The sequence below is a fragment of the Stegostoma tigrinum genome, chromosome 15, assembly GCF_030684315.1.
Source record: "Stegostoma tigrinum isolate sSteTig4 chromosome 15, sSteTig4.hap1, whole genome shotgun sequence".
Lineage (NCBI taxonomy): Eukaryota > Metazoa > Chordata > Chondrichthyes > Orectolobiformes > Stegostomatidae > Stegostoma > Stegostoma tigrinum.
In genome coordinates, this window is record NC_081368.1 from 65,671,573 (window position 1) to 65,691,446 (window position 19,874).

The 19,874-nt window shown below is 44.2% G+C and overlaps 1 protein-coding gene across 8 annotated transcripts in view; it reads left to right on the forward strand.

Moving 5' to 3' along the window:
* The first annotated feature begins 1,834 nt into the window (after positions 1–1,834).
* Positions 1,835–19,874, forward strand: part of LOC125458823 (diamine acetyltransferase 1-like) — an 88,823-nt gene continuing 70,783 nt past the window's right edge. For 3 of the 8 annotated variants that reach the window (XR_007248907.1, XR_009446719.1, XR_007248910.1), the window contains exons 1-2: positions 1,835–2,171; positions 7,682–7,710. Coding sequence is in view for 2 of the 8 variants with exons in the window: in XM_048544530.2 (XP_048400487.1) it covers positions 2,105–2,171; positions 7,682–7,710 (96 nt within the window). In the remaining 6 variants the exon portion in view is untranslated. The remainder of the gene's footprint in view (positions 2,172–7,681; positions 7,711–19,874) is intronic. The other 5 variants (XR_007248908.1, XR_007248909.1, XR_007248906.2 and 2 more) reach the window with 4 other exon arrangements.

Sequence of the window (19,874 nt, forward strand, 5' to 3'; positions counted from 1 at the left end):
TTGCTTTATCTGGTGTCTCTCTCTCTGTTACACATTTGTTTTGGTTTTGCTGACGGTCTCTGGGCTCTCCTCTCTCCCGCTCTTCAATTTTATTTTCTTTAAAGGCTGCATGTTTGGTAGATTGCTGTGGTGCTTGTCATGCTGAAGACAATCTAATGACTTTTGTGTTCCTAAGATACTGCTTGGCCTGCTGTGTTCAACCAGCCCCACAGTTTGTTAGCTTACCTTTCCCAGCCTTGCTACTGGAAGATTGTTGCTTGCTTATCATTATCTCCATCATTGGCACTGACAATAGACCCTTGGAAGATGAAACATTGAAAGATTTCTCCTGAAATTGTGCCATCTCATTATCTGATGTCAAAGTCAAATCTGCAATTTCAGTTGGCTCATGTACTGTTTTGCAATCTGAACAACTACAGCTAAACATGCTTCATTGAGCTCAAAGGGTTACGCTGCTAATTCCTTTCTGCTTCCTCTGCATTTTCTTGTCATCCTAATTTTTCTCAGCGTGGATTGAACTGCTTTGTATTCCTGACCAGCCTGTGTAATTGCAAATTTCACAATGAGATATGAGGTCTTCATTCTCACTTGATATTTCTGGCTGACGCACTGTTGCCTGAGCTCTCGATGTACAGCTAGCAATGTTGAAACAGCCCCAGCGCATCCTTTCCAAGACATATTCCTAAAGGGAAGCTACAGTAACTAGTCTTCAGTCGTAATCTTCATGAGTTTGAAATGCTATTGATGCTCAAGTATGTATTCAAAGCCAACTCATTAAAAACGTTGATCTGGCCATCCTTCAGTGCAACATCAATGAATCGTTGTCCATTTTTTGGTCATTCTTTTGTTCTTGTTGACTTTGCTTAAGCATACTTTGACTTGCTGCCGCTGGGTTTTGAACTGAGAAAGTATTTTTTCCCACAGAGCGTAATAGACATTTCCCCAGATATATTAGGAGACTGTTGTTGAGTGAGCAGTGAAGATTTCCTCAGCAATTCAGGAGATTGAGATAACATGGATTAACTATCAGCCTTAGAAAGGACAACATCCTCTCTGGAGAACAACCAAGGGATAACTAATCCTCCAGCAGAAAATCGATTTGCAGACCAATCCAAATCAAAATTAGAATTCAGGTCAACAGTACTGGGCCCACAGCCCACTGACCTTCCAAATCCAAAGATACACAATTTGTGAAGTCACAGGTTTGGCTACGGGTGAATGGGGCAGTTGGGTGCTGTGTGGGAGTGGAGGTGTGGTACCAATAAATGTAAGCATAGTTACATACCCGAATGTACAAAGGGTATGGGGTATAATGCTTGATGAAAGATGTGGTAGAAGGTAATGTTTTTGAAAGGGTTAATTGGAGGCTATTTTGAATCTTGCTCAATCTGATTCACACATTCACAGGTGGGAAAAAAGAAGATTTTAGCTGGAGATTCCAAGGAGAGAGGTGTAACATCATTGTCTCTCGCTAGTGTTAGTTACTTTGTATAACAATGAAACATAACTTGTAACTGTTATTATTAAGCAATAAACTCAATTTGTTAAGACAAGTGCCTCTTCTTGTTAAGATCCTCGACCACTGCTTACTAAGGAATTTTAACACTTTGATTTTTGTTGTGAAACCATGCTCCAATGTTTTTGTTTAGGAGCAGGAAGTTGGATAGGCCCTACTATTTGCTATTACTAATTCCACAGTGCATACAACAATCCCTATCCTGCAATCCCTTTCCTCTATGCCAGCCACGGCTTAGAAGCTATTGTCTCTCTTAAGAAGTCACGTATCAACACTTGAACACAGGAACTGTGATTCGTACTTCAGTGTAGTACTGAGGAAGTGCTGCTCTTCTGAATTTGATGTCTTTAGTTATACTGAGGTCCCAATTGCTCTCTTGGATGTGTGTAAAAGATCTCATAACAGAGCAGCAAAGTTGTGTTCTGGTTAATATTTATCCTGCAATCAATGTCCCAAAAGCAGATTATCTGGTTATCTTCATGCTGCAGTTTATGTTAGCTTGCTGCGTGCAGATTGGGTTCCTGCGATCACTGTCACCAGACTTTCCACCTTGTAATTTAAAGTTGCTGCGCAAGTAGAGAGATTGGAATGGAAATCCTGTCGGAGAGAGGAACAGAACTTCTTCAAGGTGGGCGTGCCTGGAAAAGAGGTGGCGGTGAGTTAAATGCTAAATAAAAACCAAAAGAACTGCTGATGCTGTAAATCAGGAACAGAAACAAAGGTTTGAGGAAGGGTCACCAGGCCCGAAACATTTACTCTGTTTTCTTCTCCACAGATGCTGCCAGATCTGCTGAGCTTTTCCAGCAACTTTTTTTTTGTTCCTGATTTACAGCCTCCACAGATCTTTTGGTTTTTAAAAGGCAGTGTGGCTATGTGGTAACGAGGCCTGGTGTGAGGGGTATGGGGCTGGGGCATGGGAGAGTTTAGGCTCTATAATTACAGAACTCAATATTGAGTCCAGAGGGCTGCAGGGTCCCCAAGCGGAAAATGAGGTGCTGTTCTTCCAGCTTGCATTGGGCTTCGCTGGAACACTACTGCTAGCCAGAGGCAAGGATGTTGGCCAGGGAACAGGGTGGTGCATTAAAGCAGCAGGTAACAGGCAGCGCAGGTTCTTTTTTACGAGCAGAACGTAGATGTTCTGAGAAGCGGTCACCCTGCCTCTGCAGAATGACGCAGCCTGAGACCTGAGCCAAACTCAGCCAAACTGCCCAGCAGCAGCATTTTGCAAGCTGGATTTACCAGTTGCCCAGTGTTCAACCTAACTGGTTGCTTACCTTGAAAGAAAGTCAAAAGAAACAATCCCATTTTTGTCCTGCTGTAAATGCAACTGGTCCTGCGTCTCCCCTGGGTTCGTATCCGTTTATTCCACTGGACTCCCAAGTATTTAACAAGAATGCTGTTATTGAAGCTTGCTTAAGATTTAGTTTAAGGCATAAGGTTAATTGTTAGCACATTTGTTTCATGTTTTAACCCCCTTTACGAGCACGGTAACCAATTATGTATAAACTGTAACCATGGCCCCAACTGATGACGGAATGCAAGTTCATGCTAGTCTGGGAGGTTCCAACAGTTGTCACAACGACAAACCATTGACATACTTTTGGAATCTGCAATCTTTTTGTAACGCAGATCTCTATTCTATATGGGTCAACAAACACAAAAGAGAAGATGGCAAGTCTCCCCACCAGGGTCTGGTAACAAAGGCAGCGTCATTGAAACAATAAAAACCGAAATCACTGGAGAAACTCAGCAACAAAAACACAAGTTGCTGGAAGGGCTCAGCAGCTCTGGCAGCATCCATGAAGCAAAAAATCAGAGTTAACATTTTGGGTCCAGCGACCCTTCCTCAGAACTGATGGTAGCTGAGAAAATGGCGGTTTATACGCGGAAGATAGGGAGGGAGTAAACGATAGGATAGAGCCCGAAGGGAGAGAAAAGCAGTGGAACAGACAAATGAGTTGTTAACAATCGGGCTGGGAGGGTGAATAGCTGTTAATGGGGACTGTTAGAGGCTAATAAAAGATAATGTGTAATAGCAGGCTATGTAATGACAAGGCCTGGTGTGAGGGGTAGGAGGCGAGGACATGGGAGAGCTTAGGATCTAAAATTATTGAACTTGATATTGAGTCCAGAGGACTAAAGGGTCCGCATGCAGAAAATGAGGTGCTGTTTTTCCAGCTTCTGTTGAGCTTCGCTACCACACTGCAGCAAGCCAGTTACAGAGATGTTGGCCGATGTGTTAAAGTGGCAAGCAATGGGTAGTTCAGGGTCTTTTTTGTGAGCAGAATGTAGATGTTCTGCAAAGCGGTTGCCAAATCTATGTTCCATTTCCCCAATGTAGAGGAAACCACATTGAGTGCAGCAAATGCAGTAGTCTAGATTCTGGGAAGTGCAGGTGAAGTGTTGCTTTACCTGGAAGGTATGTTTTGCCCATTTGAAACTGGGGATGGAGGAGGTAAATGGGCAGGTGTTGCACCTTCGCCGGTTACATGGTAAAGTGTCGTAGGGCTATGGGTGTTATTGTTGGGGGAGGAGGAAGAGTGGACCAGGGTGGAAGATGGCCAAGTGAGGGGAAGGGAATGTGTCTGGTGGTGGCATCTTGCTGGAGATGGTAGGAATGGCATCTGATGATCTTCTAGATGTGGATGCTGGTGGGATGGTAGGTAAGGACAAGGGGAACCCTATCGCTGTTGCGGGAGGGAAGAGAAGGGGTGAGGGTGGAAGTGTGGGAGATGGGTCGGTCCTGGTTGAGGATCCTGTCAACAAAGGTGCTGGGGAATTCTCACTTGAGGAAGAAGGTGGACATTTCAGAGACTCCCACGTCAAAGTTGGCCTCATCAGAACTTATGTGACAGAGATGAAGGAACTGCGAGAATGGGAAAGAGTCTTTACAGGAAGCAGGGTGTGAGGATGTATAGTCTGGATAGCTGTGGGAATCAATGGGTCTGTAATGGATATAGTGGCTATCCTCAGAAATGGAAACAGAAATGTTGAAGAAGGGAAGGGAGGAGTCAGAGATAGACCAGGTGAAAATGAAGGCAGGGTGAAAATTGGAAGCAAAATCAATGAACTTTACCAATTCCAGATGAGAGAGGGAAGCAGCACCGATGATATCAGTGATATATCAAAGAAAGAGTTTTGGATTGGAGCTGGAATAGGACTGGAACAAAGAATATTCCACACACTCCAGGAAGAGCCAGGCACAACTGGGGCCCATGTGGGTACTCATGGCCATCCCTCTGGCCTGAAGAAAATGAGATGAGTTAAAAGAGAATTTGTTGAGGGGGAGGACGAGCTCAGCCAAGCGGTGGAGGGTGGGGATAGCTCAGGTCTTTGCTCCAGGTAGAAGCAGGGAGCCCTAAGACCCTCCTGGTGGGGGATGAATGTGTAAAGGGATTGCACATCCATGGTAAAGAGGAGGCAGCGGGAGCCTGCAAGCTGGAAACTTTGTAACTGGCGTAAAACGTCCGAGGAATCAGGGATGTACGTGGACAGGGATTGGACCAGAGGGGAGAAGACTGAGTCAAGGTAGAGAGAGATGAGTTCTGTGGGACAGGAGCAGGCTGAAACAATAGGTTTGCCCAAGACAGCCCTGTTTGTGGGTTTTTGTAAGGAGGTAGAAGTGATCTGTGTGGACCTGGGGGACTACCAGTTTGGAAGCAAACTTGTGGCAGCATTAATCACTCATCAGTTTCCTGAGCTGAACATTGGATCTTTGAGCAGAGACGTAGATACTAATGAAGTTGAACCTAATGGCCTTATCACGTGACCTTTAGGTGTATAGAAAACAAATGCAGTCTTTCTGTGGATCCTGGTCAGTCTGCTTAAACATCAGAACAGAGTAGTAGCAGGCAGCACACCAGGTTGATATGTGAGCCTGCCCTAAGTGCATAAAACCCAGCTTTAGAAAGATTTAGCAAACCTATTCTCTGTCAATAAATATCATCTTGTGATGCCATCACCAACTTCAAAGAAATTTTGCGGTTCCTGTCTTTCATTCATTTGGAATCACCTGAACTTTACCCTCTGAGTGAAAAAAACCCTCTCACTGGACCATGATTTATATGATTTAACAATTACACATTTGGTTTTAATTTATTCCTTTTTGTGAAACTTTTATCTCTTCTGCTCCTCTTGTACTTGCATCGATGCGTGTGTTTACATGTGTGAGTAAAGCAATTTTTAAGACAAGAGAAGCATTTAAAAGGGACCTGAGGGGCAACTTTTTCACACAGAGGGTGGTTCGTGTGTGGAATGAACCTACCAAGGAAGTATAGGTGTGGATACACTTACAACATTTAAAAGACATTTGGATAGGCACACAGAGATAGTAAGAACCGCCGATGCTGGAGTCTGAGAAAACGCATTGTGGAGCTGGAGGAACACAGCAGGCCAAGCAGCATCTTAGGAACACAAAAGCTGTCGTTTCAGGCCTAGATGCTTCATCAGAAAAGGGGGAGGGGGAGAGGGTTCTGAAATAAATAGGGAGAGAGGGGGAGGCGGATCGAAATGGATAGGGGAGAAGATAGGTGGAGAGGAGACAGACAAGTTAAAGGGGCGGGGATGGAGCCAGTAAAGGTGAGTATAGGTGGGGAGGTAGGGAGGGGATAGGTCAGACCGGGGAAGATGGACATGTCAAGGGAGCGGGATGAGGTTAGTAGGTAGGAAATGGGGGTTTGGCTGAGGTGGGAGGAGAGGATAGGTGAAAGGAAGAACAGGTTAGGGAAGCGGAGACAGGCTGGGCTGGTTTTGGGATGCAGTGGGGGGAGGGAACGAACTGGGCTGGTTTTGTGATGAGGTGGGGGGAGGGGAAGAACTGGGCTGGTTTTGGGATGCAGTGGGGGAAGGGGAGATTTTGAAGCTGTGAGCCTAATGCAGGTAAGTGGGACTAGTTTAGTTTGGGAAACATAACTCGGCATGGATGACTTGACCGAAAGCTCTGAAGGTTGTCCTGCTCTATGACTCTATGAGTGTGAGAGAGAGTAAGAGAGAGAATTTGCAAAGCTCATTCTGAATTTGAATGTATGAAAAAAAATAAAACTCCCATATTTGAACCTGAGAGTTTGCTGCATGTCAGTTTAAAGTTCCATCACCAAAAAATGTTTGAAAACTCAACACAGCTTATGTGAAAGTAAATGGCCCTTATTTACAGGGGTGGGGAGAATGAAAGGAGATCTGTGTGTCTTCCTGGTCTGTAGAAGTAACTTGCAACTCTTTTTATGGCAACAGAATCTGTGATTTTAAAGTGAAAATGTTACTTATATTTTTATGAGTTGTTTATTGTTTACAATGATGAGTCAAAGGCTTCAAACTTTGATTTTCATGACATCACCGAAATCAAGAGGTTCCACAAGGTAGGTGATGTACTTTACATGTATTTTACATGCTACCCCTCTTCAACCTGGATTTTCGTTCTCATGATGCTGTCCCCTTTACATCTTTTTACTTTCACCTGAATGAGATTCTCTGGAAATTCCGGTAGTAATTGGTGCCTGTAAAGATGGCGTTGTTTTGCAAATGGTGGCCAAAATTAATCCAGCAGCCACGCCGAAACAGTAGACAGCACTGACTAGCACAATCAGTGAAACTGCAGGTATGACTGAATAAGGAACCTGCATTTTGTAGCAAGGTGAAGGGGGTAAAGTGCAGCCTGAAGGAGCAGCCACACAGATAGCTCTGGGCTGACTTCAGTGCGGTCTGAGGTGAGGTCTCGGTGCTGTCTGAACAGCGAACAAAGAACACCACAGCATACAAACAGGTCCTTCTGCCCACGATGTTGTGCCAAACGGGACGCTGAATTAAACTAATCCCTTCTGCTTGCCCCAGATTCCATATGTCTCCATTCCTTGCTTATTCACACGCTTATCGAAGAGTCCTTTAAATGCCCCTATCTTATCTGCCTCCACCACCACCCCTGCCAGTACGTTCCAGACTCCCACCACTCTCTGTGTAAAAAACTTGCCCCTCACATCTCCTTTTAACTTGCCTCCTCTTACCTTAAATGCATGGCTGCTTTAAGGAGTGTACTGCTGAACATTTTTAAAAATTTCTTCATTTTTCTAATTTATTCCTCAAGTTTTGTACTTAGGTATTTTGTACATAAGCTGGCACAAAGGATTGTAATGCTAAATTTCTTAATTCTTTATTTTTCTAATTTATTCCTAGATCCCGTACCTGGGTACCTTGTCCCTAAGGTAGGAGTCTGAGTGGTGTCTTTATAAACTATTCACCGTACTCATGTGAGTACATGTCAAAATAAAGCTAATTCAATTCAATAAAGTGTCCAAATATGGATAACTTTTCCTCCCTGACAAACACACCAGTGGTGAGAACAGACATCTGGTGGGCCTACATCCAATGGAAATAACAGTGAATGATAGATGTGGACTTCTGCTGATTGAAATCTAAACCAAACAAATTGCCTGAAAATGGTTCAAATTAGCTTAATTCCTTTTCACACTCTTGATGTTGCATTGGCAAAATTGAGGCATTGCAATAAATGTACAAAGCTAAAGCTATAGTTTGACATTAGCTTTAAAGGAATGATGAGTCTAAATATAGCCGATCTGAACTAATTTTACTTTGTAATAAACATTACCTATCACTGAAGGTCAGCTTGTTGGAATGCAAACACAGATGTGGTGAAAATCGAGATAACAACGTGTAGAGCTGGATGAACACAGGAGGTCAAACAGCATCAGAGGAGCAGGAAGGCTGATGTTTCAGGCCTAGACCCTTCTTCGGAATTGGTGGTGGGGCCGGGGGGGGAAGGGGGTTCTGAAATAAATAGGGAGAGAGGGGGAGACGGATAGAAGATAGATAGTCGAGAAGATTGGTGGAGAGGAAACAGACAGAGGCGGGGATGGAGCCAGTAAAGGTGAGTGTAAGTGGGGAGGTAAGGAAGACCTAGGTCAGTCCAGGGAGGACGTACAGGTCAAGGGGGCAGGATGAGGTTAGTAGGTAGGAGGTTGGTGGGGTGGTACGTGAGAACGAGGGGGATTCTGGTTTGATTGTTATTGCGGGGAGGGGGTGTGAGGGATGAGTTGTTGGAAATGCGGGAGACACTGTCGAGGGCGTTCTCAGCCACTGAGGGGGGGATGTTGCAGTTCTTGAAAAATGAGGACATCTGAGACGTATGGGAAGGAATGCCTCATCCTGGGAGCAGATGCAGTGAAAGCAAACGAATTGGGAATTGGGAATGGCATTTTTGCAGGAAGGTGGATGGGAGGAGGGGCATTCTAGGTAGCTGTGGGAGTCAGTGAGCTTGAAATGGATATTGGTTTCTAGATGGTTGCCAGAGATGGAGACAGAGAGGTCCAGGAAGGAGAGCGAGGTATTGGAGATGGTCCAGGTGAACTTAAGGTTTGGGGTGGAAGGTGTTGGTGAAGTGGATGAACTGTTCGAGCTCCTCATGGGAGCACGAGGCAGCGCCGATCTAGTCATCAATGTAACAGAGGAAGAGGTGGGGTTTAGAGCCAGTGTAGGTACGGAAGAGGGATTGTTTCACATAACCTACAAAGAGGCAGGCATGGATTGGGCCCATGCGGGTACCCATGGCCATCCCCTTTGTCTGTAGGAAGTGGGAGGAATTGAAAGAGAAATTGTTGAGGGTGCGGACGTGTTCGGCTAAGCGGATGATGGTGTCAGTGGAGGGGGACTGGTCGGGCCTGCGGGACAGGAAGAAGCAGAGGGCCTTTAGGCCATCTGCATGGGGAATGCAGGTGTATAGGGACTGGACGACCATGGTAAAGATGAGGTGTTGGGGACTGGGGAATTGGAAGTTCTGGAGGAGGTGGAGGGCATGGGTGGTGTCATGGGTGTAGGTATGGAGTTCCTGTACCAAGTGGGAAAAAGAATGGAATCGAGATAGATGGAGATAGGTTCAGTGGGGCAGGAGCAGGTGGAGACAATAGGTCGACCAGGGTAGTCAGGTTTGTGGATTTTGGGAAGGACATAGAAGCGGGCGGTGCAGGGGAGGGGAATGATGAGGTTGGAGGCTGGGGGTGGGAGGTCACCTGAGGTGATGAGGTTGTGGACTGTTTGGGAGATGATGGTTTGGTGGTCGGGGGTGGGGACATGATCTGGGGACGGTAGGAGGAGGTGTTGGAGAGTTGGCACCTGGCCTTGGCGATATAGAGGTCAGTGCGCCATACTACAACTGTGCCTCCTATTTTTGCCTCTCTGCCACTAATATTATTCCTCGGCCTATTTAACTGGATCTGTCTGTGTGTTATCTGTATGGCTTATATGCAGTGAAAGCTGTCAGCAATACTTTAACCTGATTGTGCAATGAAGTACTGGTACTGACTACCAATGAGCCTAACCCTCTCTCTACGGACCCCTTCTCCCACCACCAACACACCCCCTCCTCCTGGATGCCACCCCAAGGCCTCCTACTCTCCCTCTGCGGGTTGTATGGTCAGGTTGGGATTGGTGCGGAGGGCTGCCCGTTCTGCGGGGGAGAGGTTGGAGTGGGTGACAGGGGTGGAGAGGTTGAGGTGATTGATGTCTCGACACCAGTTGGAGATGAAGAGGTCGAGGGAGGGTAGGAGGCCTGGGGGTGGCGTCCAGGAGGAGGGGGTGTGTTGGAGGTGGGAGAAGGGGTCTGTAGAGGAAGGGTTAGGCTCACTGGTAGTCAGTACCAGTACTTCATTGCACAATCAGATTAAAGTATTGTTGACAGCGTTCACTGCATATTAGCCATACAGATAACACACAGACAGATCCAGTTAAATAGGCCATGGAGTAATATTAGTCGTAGAGAGGCAAAAATAGCATTTGGAAATCAGGGAACGGATGAAAAGATTGCATACTACAGAGTGTGAGATGCTGTCGTCTGAAAGGATTGTGCTTCAGACAAAATATCAGGCCCAAACCCAAACTCATTAAAGGTTGAGACAGTCATAACAAGCACAAGTAATGCGTTCTAAGGGCATTCTCCTGAACATCCTGGGCAATACTTGTCACTCAGTCAACATAGGTCTGGTCATTACTTCCATACTGTTAGTGGAGTATTGCCTTGTGCATAGTAGCTACTACATTACAATAGCAACTACATGTTAAAAATAGATCATTGGCTGTAAAACACCTCGGAGAAAAAGTAATTGAAGTATTTGATAGGATGTTAGGACTCATATATAACAGGAATGAAATGATGCTTCAGGTCAATAGAGCTTTGAACTGTGACAGGGTATTAACATTTTGATGAATATAGCACAAATTCACTGGAATAACACCAGTTAACAAAAATGTTGTTAATAAGACTATAAACTGGATTTGAGCAACAGTCCTTCAGTACCATTAGTTTAAATCCTTACTTGATGAACAGGATGGATCTGGGACTGGATGGTTTGAATTATGAGAGGTTGGGGGATAGGCTGACCTTATAGAGATTTATAAAATCATAAGGGGCATAGATAAGGTGAATAGCAAAGGTCTTTTCACTAGGATGGGGAAATTCAAAACCAGAGGGCAATTTTTCAAGGTGACAGGAAAAAAATTTAAAAGGAACCTGAGGGGCAACGTTTCCACACAAAGGGTGGTGAGTATATGGAATGAATTGCCAGAGGAAGTGGTAACTGCTGGTACAGTTACAATATTTAAAAGACATTTGTACAAGTACATGGATAGGAAAGGTTCAGAGGGATATGGGCCAAACAAACAAGTGGGACTGGTTTAGTTTGGGAAACTTGCTTGGCATGGAACAGTTGAATTAAAGGGTCCTTTTCCATGCTGCATGACTCTATGATTTAATGAGGATTGTTTTCATAGACCAGGCCTCCATGGTCCATGTCAAATCTGTGGATCACTGCTAACCATCATGCACCACATCCTCCCACTTCTCAGTTTCTAATGCCTTGCTCTCCTCTAATTGGACTCTCCTGAGGTTCTTCCCTGACATCAGGGTTAGAGAATCTCTGTTCCCCACACCCCAGTGACCACCCATCAGGTCCCTTGCTGCTTTACTCAGCTCACTGATAGTGCTCTGTGGGAGCACCCATCAGGTCCCTTGCTGCTTTACTCAGCTCACTTGATAGTGCTCTGTGGGAGCAGAAAGGCAGGTTCTTGTGGTTGTGTTGCAGGCTTCTGTAAGCACCATGTTTGCATCAGTATTGTGTCTTTATTTAGACATAATCCAATTCCTGGACCAATGGGTTTAAAATTGATTAGGAGGCAATCTTGGAGATAAGCTGTCATTACTTAAAAATCGATGGGGAACAGGGGCCAGATGAAATGCATCCAAGAATATTAAAGGAAGTGAGAATGAAAATTACAGACATGCTATCAATTATCCTCGAACCTTCTCCAGATTTGGGAATGGTGCTGAAGAATTGAAGAATTGCCCACTTTATATTCTTCTTCAACTAAGGGTTTAAACATTGGTTTGGCGATGACAAATCAGTTAGTTTAACTTTGGTGGTGAAGGAATGTCTCGAAACAGTTAGCCATGTTCAAATTAATAGTTAGGTGGAAAAATGCAGATTAACTTGGGAGAGACAACATGGATTTGTTATGACAGTATTGTGTCAAACTGACTTGCTACAGTTTTTTGAAGAGTTAACAAAGATGGTTGATGAGGGGAAAGCTAGTGATGTGGTGTATATGAACTTCCAAAAGGTGTTCGATACAGTGTTAAACTGTAGCAGATGTGTGAGAAAGTGCTAAATCATGGAATTAAAGGGACAGTAAAAACAAATACAAAATTAGCTAAAGGACAGGCAACAGAGAATAAAGGTTTCATGGGTTTTTTTGGGGCTGAAAAGTTTGTAGTGGAGTTCCCCAGGGCTCAGTAGTCGAACACTTGGTGTGCAGGGGACAATTTCAAAATTTACGGGTGACTCAAAATCTGGGAAAATTGTAAACTGTTAGGAAGAAAGTGTAGAACTCCAAAAAGACATTGACATATTGGTGCAGTGGAAGGACAGGTGATAGATGAAGTTCAATGTGAAGAAGTGTGAGGTGATGCAATTTTGGTCCAAAGGATGTAGAGAGTCAAATAAAATTAAATGTTGATTTCAAATGCTGCTTAGGAGTAGAAAGACCTGGCTGTAAATTTATGTAAGTCATCGTAGATGGATTTGTTAATAAAGCAAATAGCACTCTAGGTCTCATTAATAGAAAACACGGATTCATGAACTGGTTCTACCTCGACTGAAGTATCGCGTACAGTTCTGTGCCACACTTTTGAAAGATATTAAAACTTTAGCGAGCGTGCAGAAGAGCCTTACAAGAATGCTAACAGGGATGAGACACTGCAGTTATGAGGATATATGGAAGAAATTGGGACTGTTTTCCTTTGAGAGGAGAAGGCTAATGAGATCTGATAGAGGTTTTCAAAACCATGAAGGGTATGGACAAACTGAACAGGGCAAGGAGTTCATACTAGTAAATAGATTAAGGAAGAGAGGCACAGTTTTTAAGTCTTTTGCAAACAAAGCAAACATAAGAACATAAGAACGAGGAGCAGGAGTAGGCCATCTGGCCCCACGAGCCTGCCCCACCATTTAATAAGATCATGGCTGATCTTTGAGACTCAGCTCCACTTACCCGCCTGCACACCATTACCCTTAATTCCTTTACTGTTAAAAAAATTATCTAGCCTTACATTAAAAGCATTCAGTGAGGTCGCTTCAACCACTTCACTGGGCAGGGAATTCCACAGACATTGGGTGGAAAATCTTTTTCACACAGCAAGTGGTTAGGTTATATCATGAGCTGCCTGGAAGTGGCAGGGCAGGTTCAAGTAAAGCTTCCAAGAGGGTATTGGATGATTAAAGAGAAACAATATGCAGGGTAATGGGGTAAAAGCCATAAAACGATCAGTGAGCCAGTACAGGCGTGATGGGCTGAATGACCTCCTTCTGTATTGTAATAGTTCCATGATTCTCTGATCTCCAGTAGCTGTTGGCAAAACACTCAACCTAGCAGGGGAAGAAGTACTTTTCAATATCAATCACCAAATTTCCCTGATCATTAAGAAGACTTTAGGCTTGATTGTGTGAAACCTATGTCAGAGTTCTTTTCATTTGGGCTACCATGCTTCATCTTATTTTAAAGAATCAGAGGGTGTGTTTTTTTGCATTGACATCGTACTTAAACCAAAACCTATGTCCAAAATTCTGGGTGCCGCACTCTTGAGCACAAATTCAGACAACGTAAGGTTTTCCCTCAGAAGCAACCCTGAAAATGCTTTCACTCTGTTTACAGTGCTACCAACAGTGAGGAATCAAAGGAAACCCTACCCTTGATACTTATCAAATTACTCAGAGGAAATGTATTCAAGTGAACTGTAGCTGTTTTTTCTGAAAATTTATAAGGTTGATGCAAGATGAATGAATATTAAAAGAATCCGAATTTTGTTCTTTTAAGGAAGATGTGGGAGTTATTCTGGAGCTGTGCAAGTGGCACAGTGGCTGCACGGTTAGAACTATTGCCTAACAGCACTGGGGACCCCGGTTCGATTCACCCTTGGGTGACTCTCTGTGAGGAGTTTGCATGTTCACCCTGTGTTGGCATGGGTTTCCTTTACGTGCTTTGGTTTCCTCTCACAGTCCAAAGATGTGCAGGTTAGGTGGAGTGGCCATGCTACATTGCTCGTAGTGTCCAGGGATGTGTAGGTTAGGTGGATTAACCATGGGAATGCAGTGTTACAGGGATATAGTAGGGGTGGCGTGGGTCAAGAAATGCTCTTCAGAGGGTCAGTGTGGACTCAATGGGCTGAAAGGTCTGCTTCAGCACAGTAAGGTTTCTATATTGCCATTACTTGGAACCTCTGTGGTGATGATTATCCTATTGTGTTACTCTGTGTTAACTGAGTTGAGCTTTTTTCTTCATTCTGTCCGTTTTCAGTTACACTCTAACCTTCAGTTTATTTGAAAGATACTGTGGCACACAGATTTGCTTTTACTATTGTTCTTTGTGCTTTTTGTATATTGAGTGAAATGTTTGCTGTGGTGATGCCATTTAATGTAGTTCATCCCAGCAATAGCACAATGAAGGAGTTTGGACTCAAGCTCTCATTGTGTCTTTGCATAGAGCATTAGGTAAAGTGCACTGCTTGGCTAAGAACATCACCCACCTCCTCTCTGCAGAGTAATGGCGATTTTAACATGTTTTTGAGTGCAATTTAATTGCTTTTTATGTTGTGCTCAGTCACATTGGATTTCTATCCATTGCATATTTTGTGGTTGCTTATCTAAATCCTTAACATCTGTGTGGATGGCCTTCACTCTGGTTTTGTATAACCTCATCAGGTAAATGCAGCATAGCTGTGGAACTGTTTGCTTACTTAGCATCCAGCTCACGTTAAGCCGCTAAACCAAAGGGACAAAGAAGTAGACCATTCACCCCTTTGAAACTGTTCACTAGTTTATGTAAGATAACAAGGTTTAGAGCTGGATGAACACTGCAGGCCAAGCAGCATCAGAGGAGCAGGAAGGCTGATGTTTCGGGCCGAGACCCTTCTTCCAAAACATCAGCCTTCCCGCTCCTTTGATGCTTCTCAGCCTGCTGTGTTCATCCAGCTCTACACCTTGTTATGTCAGATTCTCCAGCATCTGCAGTTCCTACTATCTCTCCCACTAATTTATGTACCTAGTTGATGCTAATGCTGAACAAGACCGGAAATCACACGACACCAAGATATAGTCCAACAGGTTTATTTGTAAACATAAGCTTTCGGAGCCTCAGTCCTTCTTCAGGTGTTAGCCTAACACTAACACCTGAAGAAGGACTAAGGCTCCGAAAGCTTGTGTTTACAAATAAACCTGTTGGACTGTAAGCTGGTGTCATATGATTTCTGACCATGTCCATCCCAGTCCAACTCTGGCGCCTCCACATCAATACTGAACGAGACAGATTCCAGTGTGAAACTTGGCTTGATTGATTTAATTTTGTAGTCGGTTAATCACTGAATATATTAACATGAGGCTGCCACTATTCTTTAAAAAATTAACATAACTTCATTACATAAAAGATAAAAACATCTCCATATATATATGATAGTTCAGAAATAGTATGGCATAAACAGCAAAACAAAGTGTCAGTCTGCTTCCCAGAAACGTCCTTCAGAGATATTCAATCCCAATGAAATGTTACTGTTGTCTTCACTCCTTAATTTCTTCCTTAACTCTTTCCAGCCTTCAGGATCAATAGACTTCTTTCCAGCCCTAACCCATTTTTTGTTCAGTTCTGACAGCTTTGAACTTCTACACAAATTTCACAGCTTGGAGACTTCATCAATTAAAATCCATCTGCACTGCAAAACCTGACCCTGACTCTTCTGAATTGAACGAAAAGACCAGGGTCCCTGGTCTGTTTTCTCTGTCATAAACATTCAACTTTGTAAACACTTCGTCAATTAACTTCACTCCAGCCAGGCACTTACTAAATTGTGTGTTTTCTCAGAAATAATATATTTTGGCCACTTACACAATTTGGAAAAGTGAAATTGGAAATCCCAAAATTCCTGTCTTTTCCCCGTATTCTTTGATACCCGCCTAAGAAAAATCTATCAACTTCAATCCCAAAGGTCTTAAGTGACCCTTCTTACACCATAGAATCCTTCTAACAATTTTAAATCTTGAGTTAAACATTTGATGGATGGAACAGTTTCAATTGTTGATTGCACACTGGAAACTGGAATGTGGTTACTGATGGACGCCTGGATTCAATCCCAACACACTGACTCCCGATATTGCCCTATATCACTCCATTAACCATTGTACTGCAGTGCTGCAGAGCTCTGGTAAGCCCAACAAATCAAAGAAATGGAAACATCTTCCCACCACATCAGGACATCAACAATGATCTGCAACACCATTAGAACACACCAACATGGTTACGCAGTTTCTTGTAATCCCACATATCTGACCTTCAGCACTGACAATGCTTCCAAAGTGCAGATACAGGGGAAAACCAACACCTGCAAGATCCCCTTCAAGCCATGCATTATCTTGACTTGGAAATATATCGTCGCTCCTTCACTAGCTCGAGGTCAATATCCTAGAACTTCCTTCTGAACAGCACCCAACATCCCTAAGACTTGAGCCTGTTAGTTTCAGAACAGCAGCTTGCCACCACTTTCTTCAGGGAAACTAGGGATGGGCAATAAATACTTGCCCAGCCAATGACACCCACGACCTATGAATGAATAAAAATATCTTTAGTCCAAGTCACTATCTCACAACAACTAGATGAAACACTTCTCATCAAGAGCTGTAGTTGAAACCGTTGCCATTGAGTCTATGTCTGCAATAGAACTTTCAAGTAACTCACCCTGAAGGGATTATATTGTGCTGTAACAGATGACATTCCATTCAATTTTATTTCATTGACTGGTTTTAATGAATTGAGATAATATGGTGTGACAGACAATGGTGAGCCTAAGATAATAAAATGTGAGGCTGGATGAACACAGCAGGCCAAGCAGCATCTCAGGAGCACAAAAGCTGACGTTTCGGGCCTAGACCCTTCATTAGAGAGGGGGATGGGGTGAGGGTTCTGGAATAAATAGGGAGAGAGGGGGAGGCAGACCGAAGATGGAGAGAAAAGAAGATAGGTGGAAAGAGTATAGGTGGGGAGGTAGGGAGGGGATAGGTCAGTCCAGCGAAGATGGACAGGTCAAGGAGGTGGGATGAGGTTAGTAGGTAGATGGGGGTGCGGTTTGGGGTGGGAGGAAGGGATGGGTGAGAGGAAGAACAGGTTAGGGAGGCAGAGACAGGTTGGACTGGTTTTGGGATGCAGTGGGTGGAGGGGAAGAGCTGGGCTGGTTGTGTGGTGCAGTGGGGGGAGGGGACGAACTGGGCTGGTTTAGGGATGCGGTGGGGGAAGGGGAGATTTTGAAACTGGTGAAGTCCACATTGATACGATTAGGCTGCAGGGTTCCCAGGCGGAATATGAGTTTCTGTTCCTGCAACCTTCGAGTGGCATCATTGTGGCACTGCAGGAGGCCGATGATGGACATGTCATCTAAAGAATGGGAGGGGGAGTAGAAATGGTTTGCGACTGGGAGGTGCAGTTGTTTGTTGCGAACTGAGCGGAGGTGTTCTGCAAAGCGGTCCCCAAGCCTCCGCTTGGTTTCCCCAATGTAGAGGAAGCCACACCGGGTACAGTGGATGCAGTATACCACATTGGCAGATGTGCAGGTGAACCTCTGCTTAATGTGGAATGTCATCTTGGGGCCTGGGATAGGGGTGAGGGAGGAGGTGTGGGGGCAAGTGTAGCATTTCCTGCGGTTGCAGGGGAAGGTGCCGGGTGTGGTGGGGTTGGAGGGCAGTGTGGAGCAAACAAGGGAGTCACCGAGAGAGTGGTCTCTCCGTAAAGCAGACAGGGGTGGGGATGGAAAAATGTCTTGGGTGGTGGGGTCGGATTGTAGATGGTGGAAGTGTCGGAGGATGATGCGTTGTATCCGGAGGTTGGTGGGGTGGTGTGTGAGAGCAAGGGGGATCCTCTTTGGGCGGTTGTGGCAGGGGCGGGGTGTGAGGGATGTGTTGCGGGAAATACGGGAGATGCGGTCAAGGGCGAGCCTAATCTGGTTTCGGGAAAAGATTCCGCATTCTGATTGCTGTACAGTGAACTGAATGCAGTTAAGGGTATAATTTAGCAGTTCACCAGTGAAGAGGTGTTATAGTGAATAGAAGGGCAAATTCCAGGCACTTCGGAGTTCAGACGCAGAAGTGGCTTAAGTGAAAGATTCTCGAGAGGTCAAACAAATTCCGACATTCCAGTAAATAGATAGTGAGAATAGGTCAATCTTCCAATGATCCCTAGCCTAGTGCCACTCATTCTCAACAGTCACAATAATACTGACTACTTGTGACTAAATGATGGAAGGAAATTTTTTTAGCAGTGGATAGTTGCTGTCTGAAATGCACTGCCTCATAGCGGAAACGATTCAATGGGGACATTCAAAAGGTATTTAGACAATTACTTGAAAGAGTGGAACATGCAGGGCTCCAGAGAAAAGGCAGGAGAACAGGACAAAGTCTGATATTCATTGGGATAGCCAGTACAGACATGATTGGCCTCCTCTGCACAGTAAAAATACCATAAGTCTGTGAAATCCAAGAGGCTGGTGAAGAGGCGGGGTGGTGGGGAAGATGCACCTCTTCAAGATTCAGAGGCTTCACAAGATGACAGGAAAATGGTTGAAAATGGTTCAAACTTCAGTTTTGCCCAGCACCTGCTCTATCTAAGGAGGACATTGTCCAACTTCTAGCTGCTACAGAAGGAGATTCTTATCCATCAGAAATGGCCATTGGGTATTCAGATACACTGCTTCAGATCACTAAATCATATGCAATGCTCATCTAAAATTCCATTAAGCACTGCCAAAGAGCAGCTCTTCCACTTCCAAATTCCAGCGATTGCGAAAGAATAACATTGTGCCTAAGTTTACGGAATACAAGGTTAACCATTGACAGGGACAAACATAGAAGAGAATTTCATGAATGTCTTTAGAAACAAGTCTTTAAAAAGTAACGTTAAACTCCCTGCCCCACTACAGATTAGTAGGTTGACTGATCTGACCTGATTAAGGGAAGATCTTAAAACTAGTTCTCACTGTCACATTGTCCAGAGCAATTAAAAAGAATGAATAATAAATGCTGATCCAGCCATCAAGACACATAAAACCCACTGAAAATAAAGAAAACCTTCTACTGAACTTGCACAAGGAGGAAGCCAGACAGTTCATTGATTCCAATGGAAGTTAGGCTGCCATCAGAATCACTGAGGAGGCTGTGGCCTAGCTGGACTGTTAATCCAGAGACCCAGGTAATGTTCTGGGGACCCAGGCCTAAATCCTGCCATGGCAGATGGTGGAATTTGATCAATAAGTATCTGGAATTAAGAAACTAATGATGACCTTGAATCCATTGTTGATTGTTCAGGAAAAACCCACCTGGTTCAGTAATGTCCTTTAGGAAAGGAAACTGCCATCCTTACTTGGTCTGGCCTACATGTGACTCCAGACCCACAGTAATATGGTTGACCTGAACAATTAGGGATGGGCGATAAATGCTGCCTGATCAGTAAAGTCCTCATTCTGTAAGTGAATGATAAAAGAAGGAGAATTCAACAATTCAAGGAATAAGCTGTTATTCCCTCAGATCTATTGTAAAAGGAAGGCAAGGTTTCTTTTAAAAAAAATTCACTCACAGAATGAGGGTGCCACTGGCTAACTAAGCTTTTATTGTCCATCCCTATTTGCCCACAGTTAAGTGGCAACCACATTGCTGTGGGTCTGAAGTCACATGTAAGCCAGACCAGGTAAGGTCTGCAGTTTCTTTCCCTAAAGGACATTAATGAACCAACAACCAATTCATGGTCATCATGAGACTTCTAATTCAGATTTTTA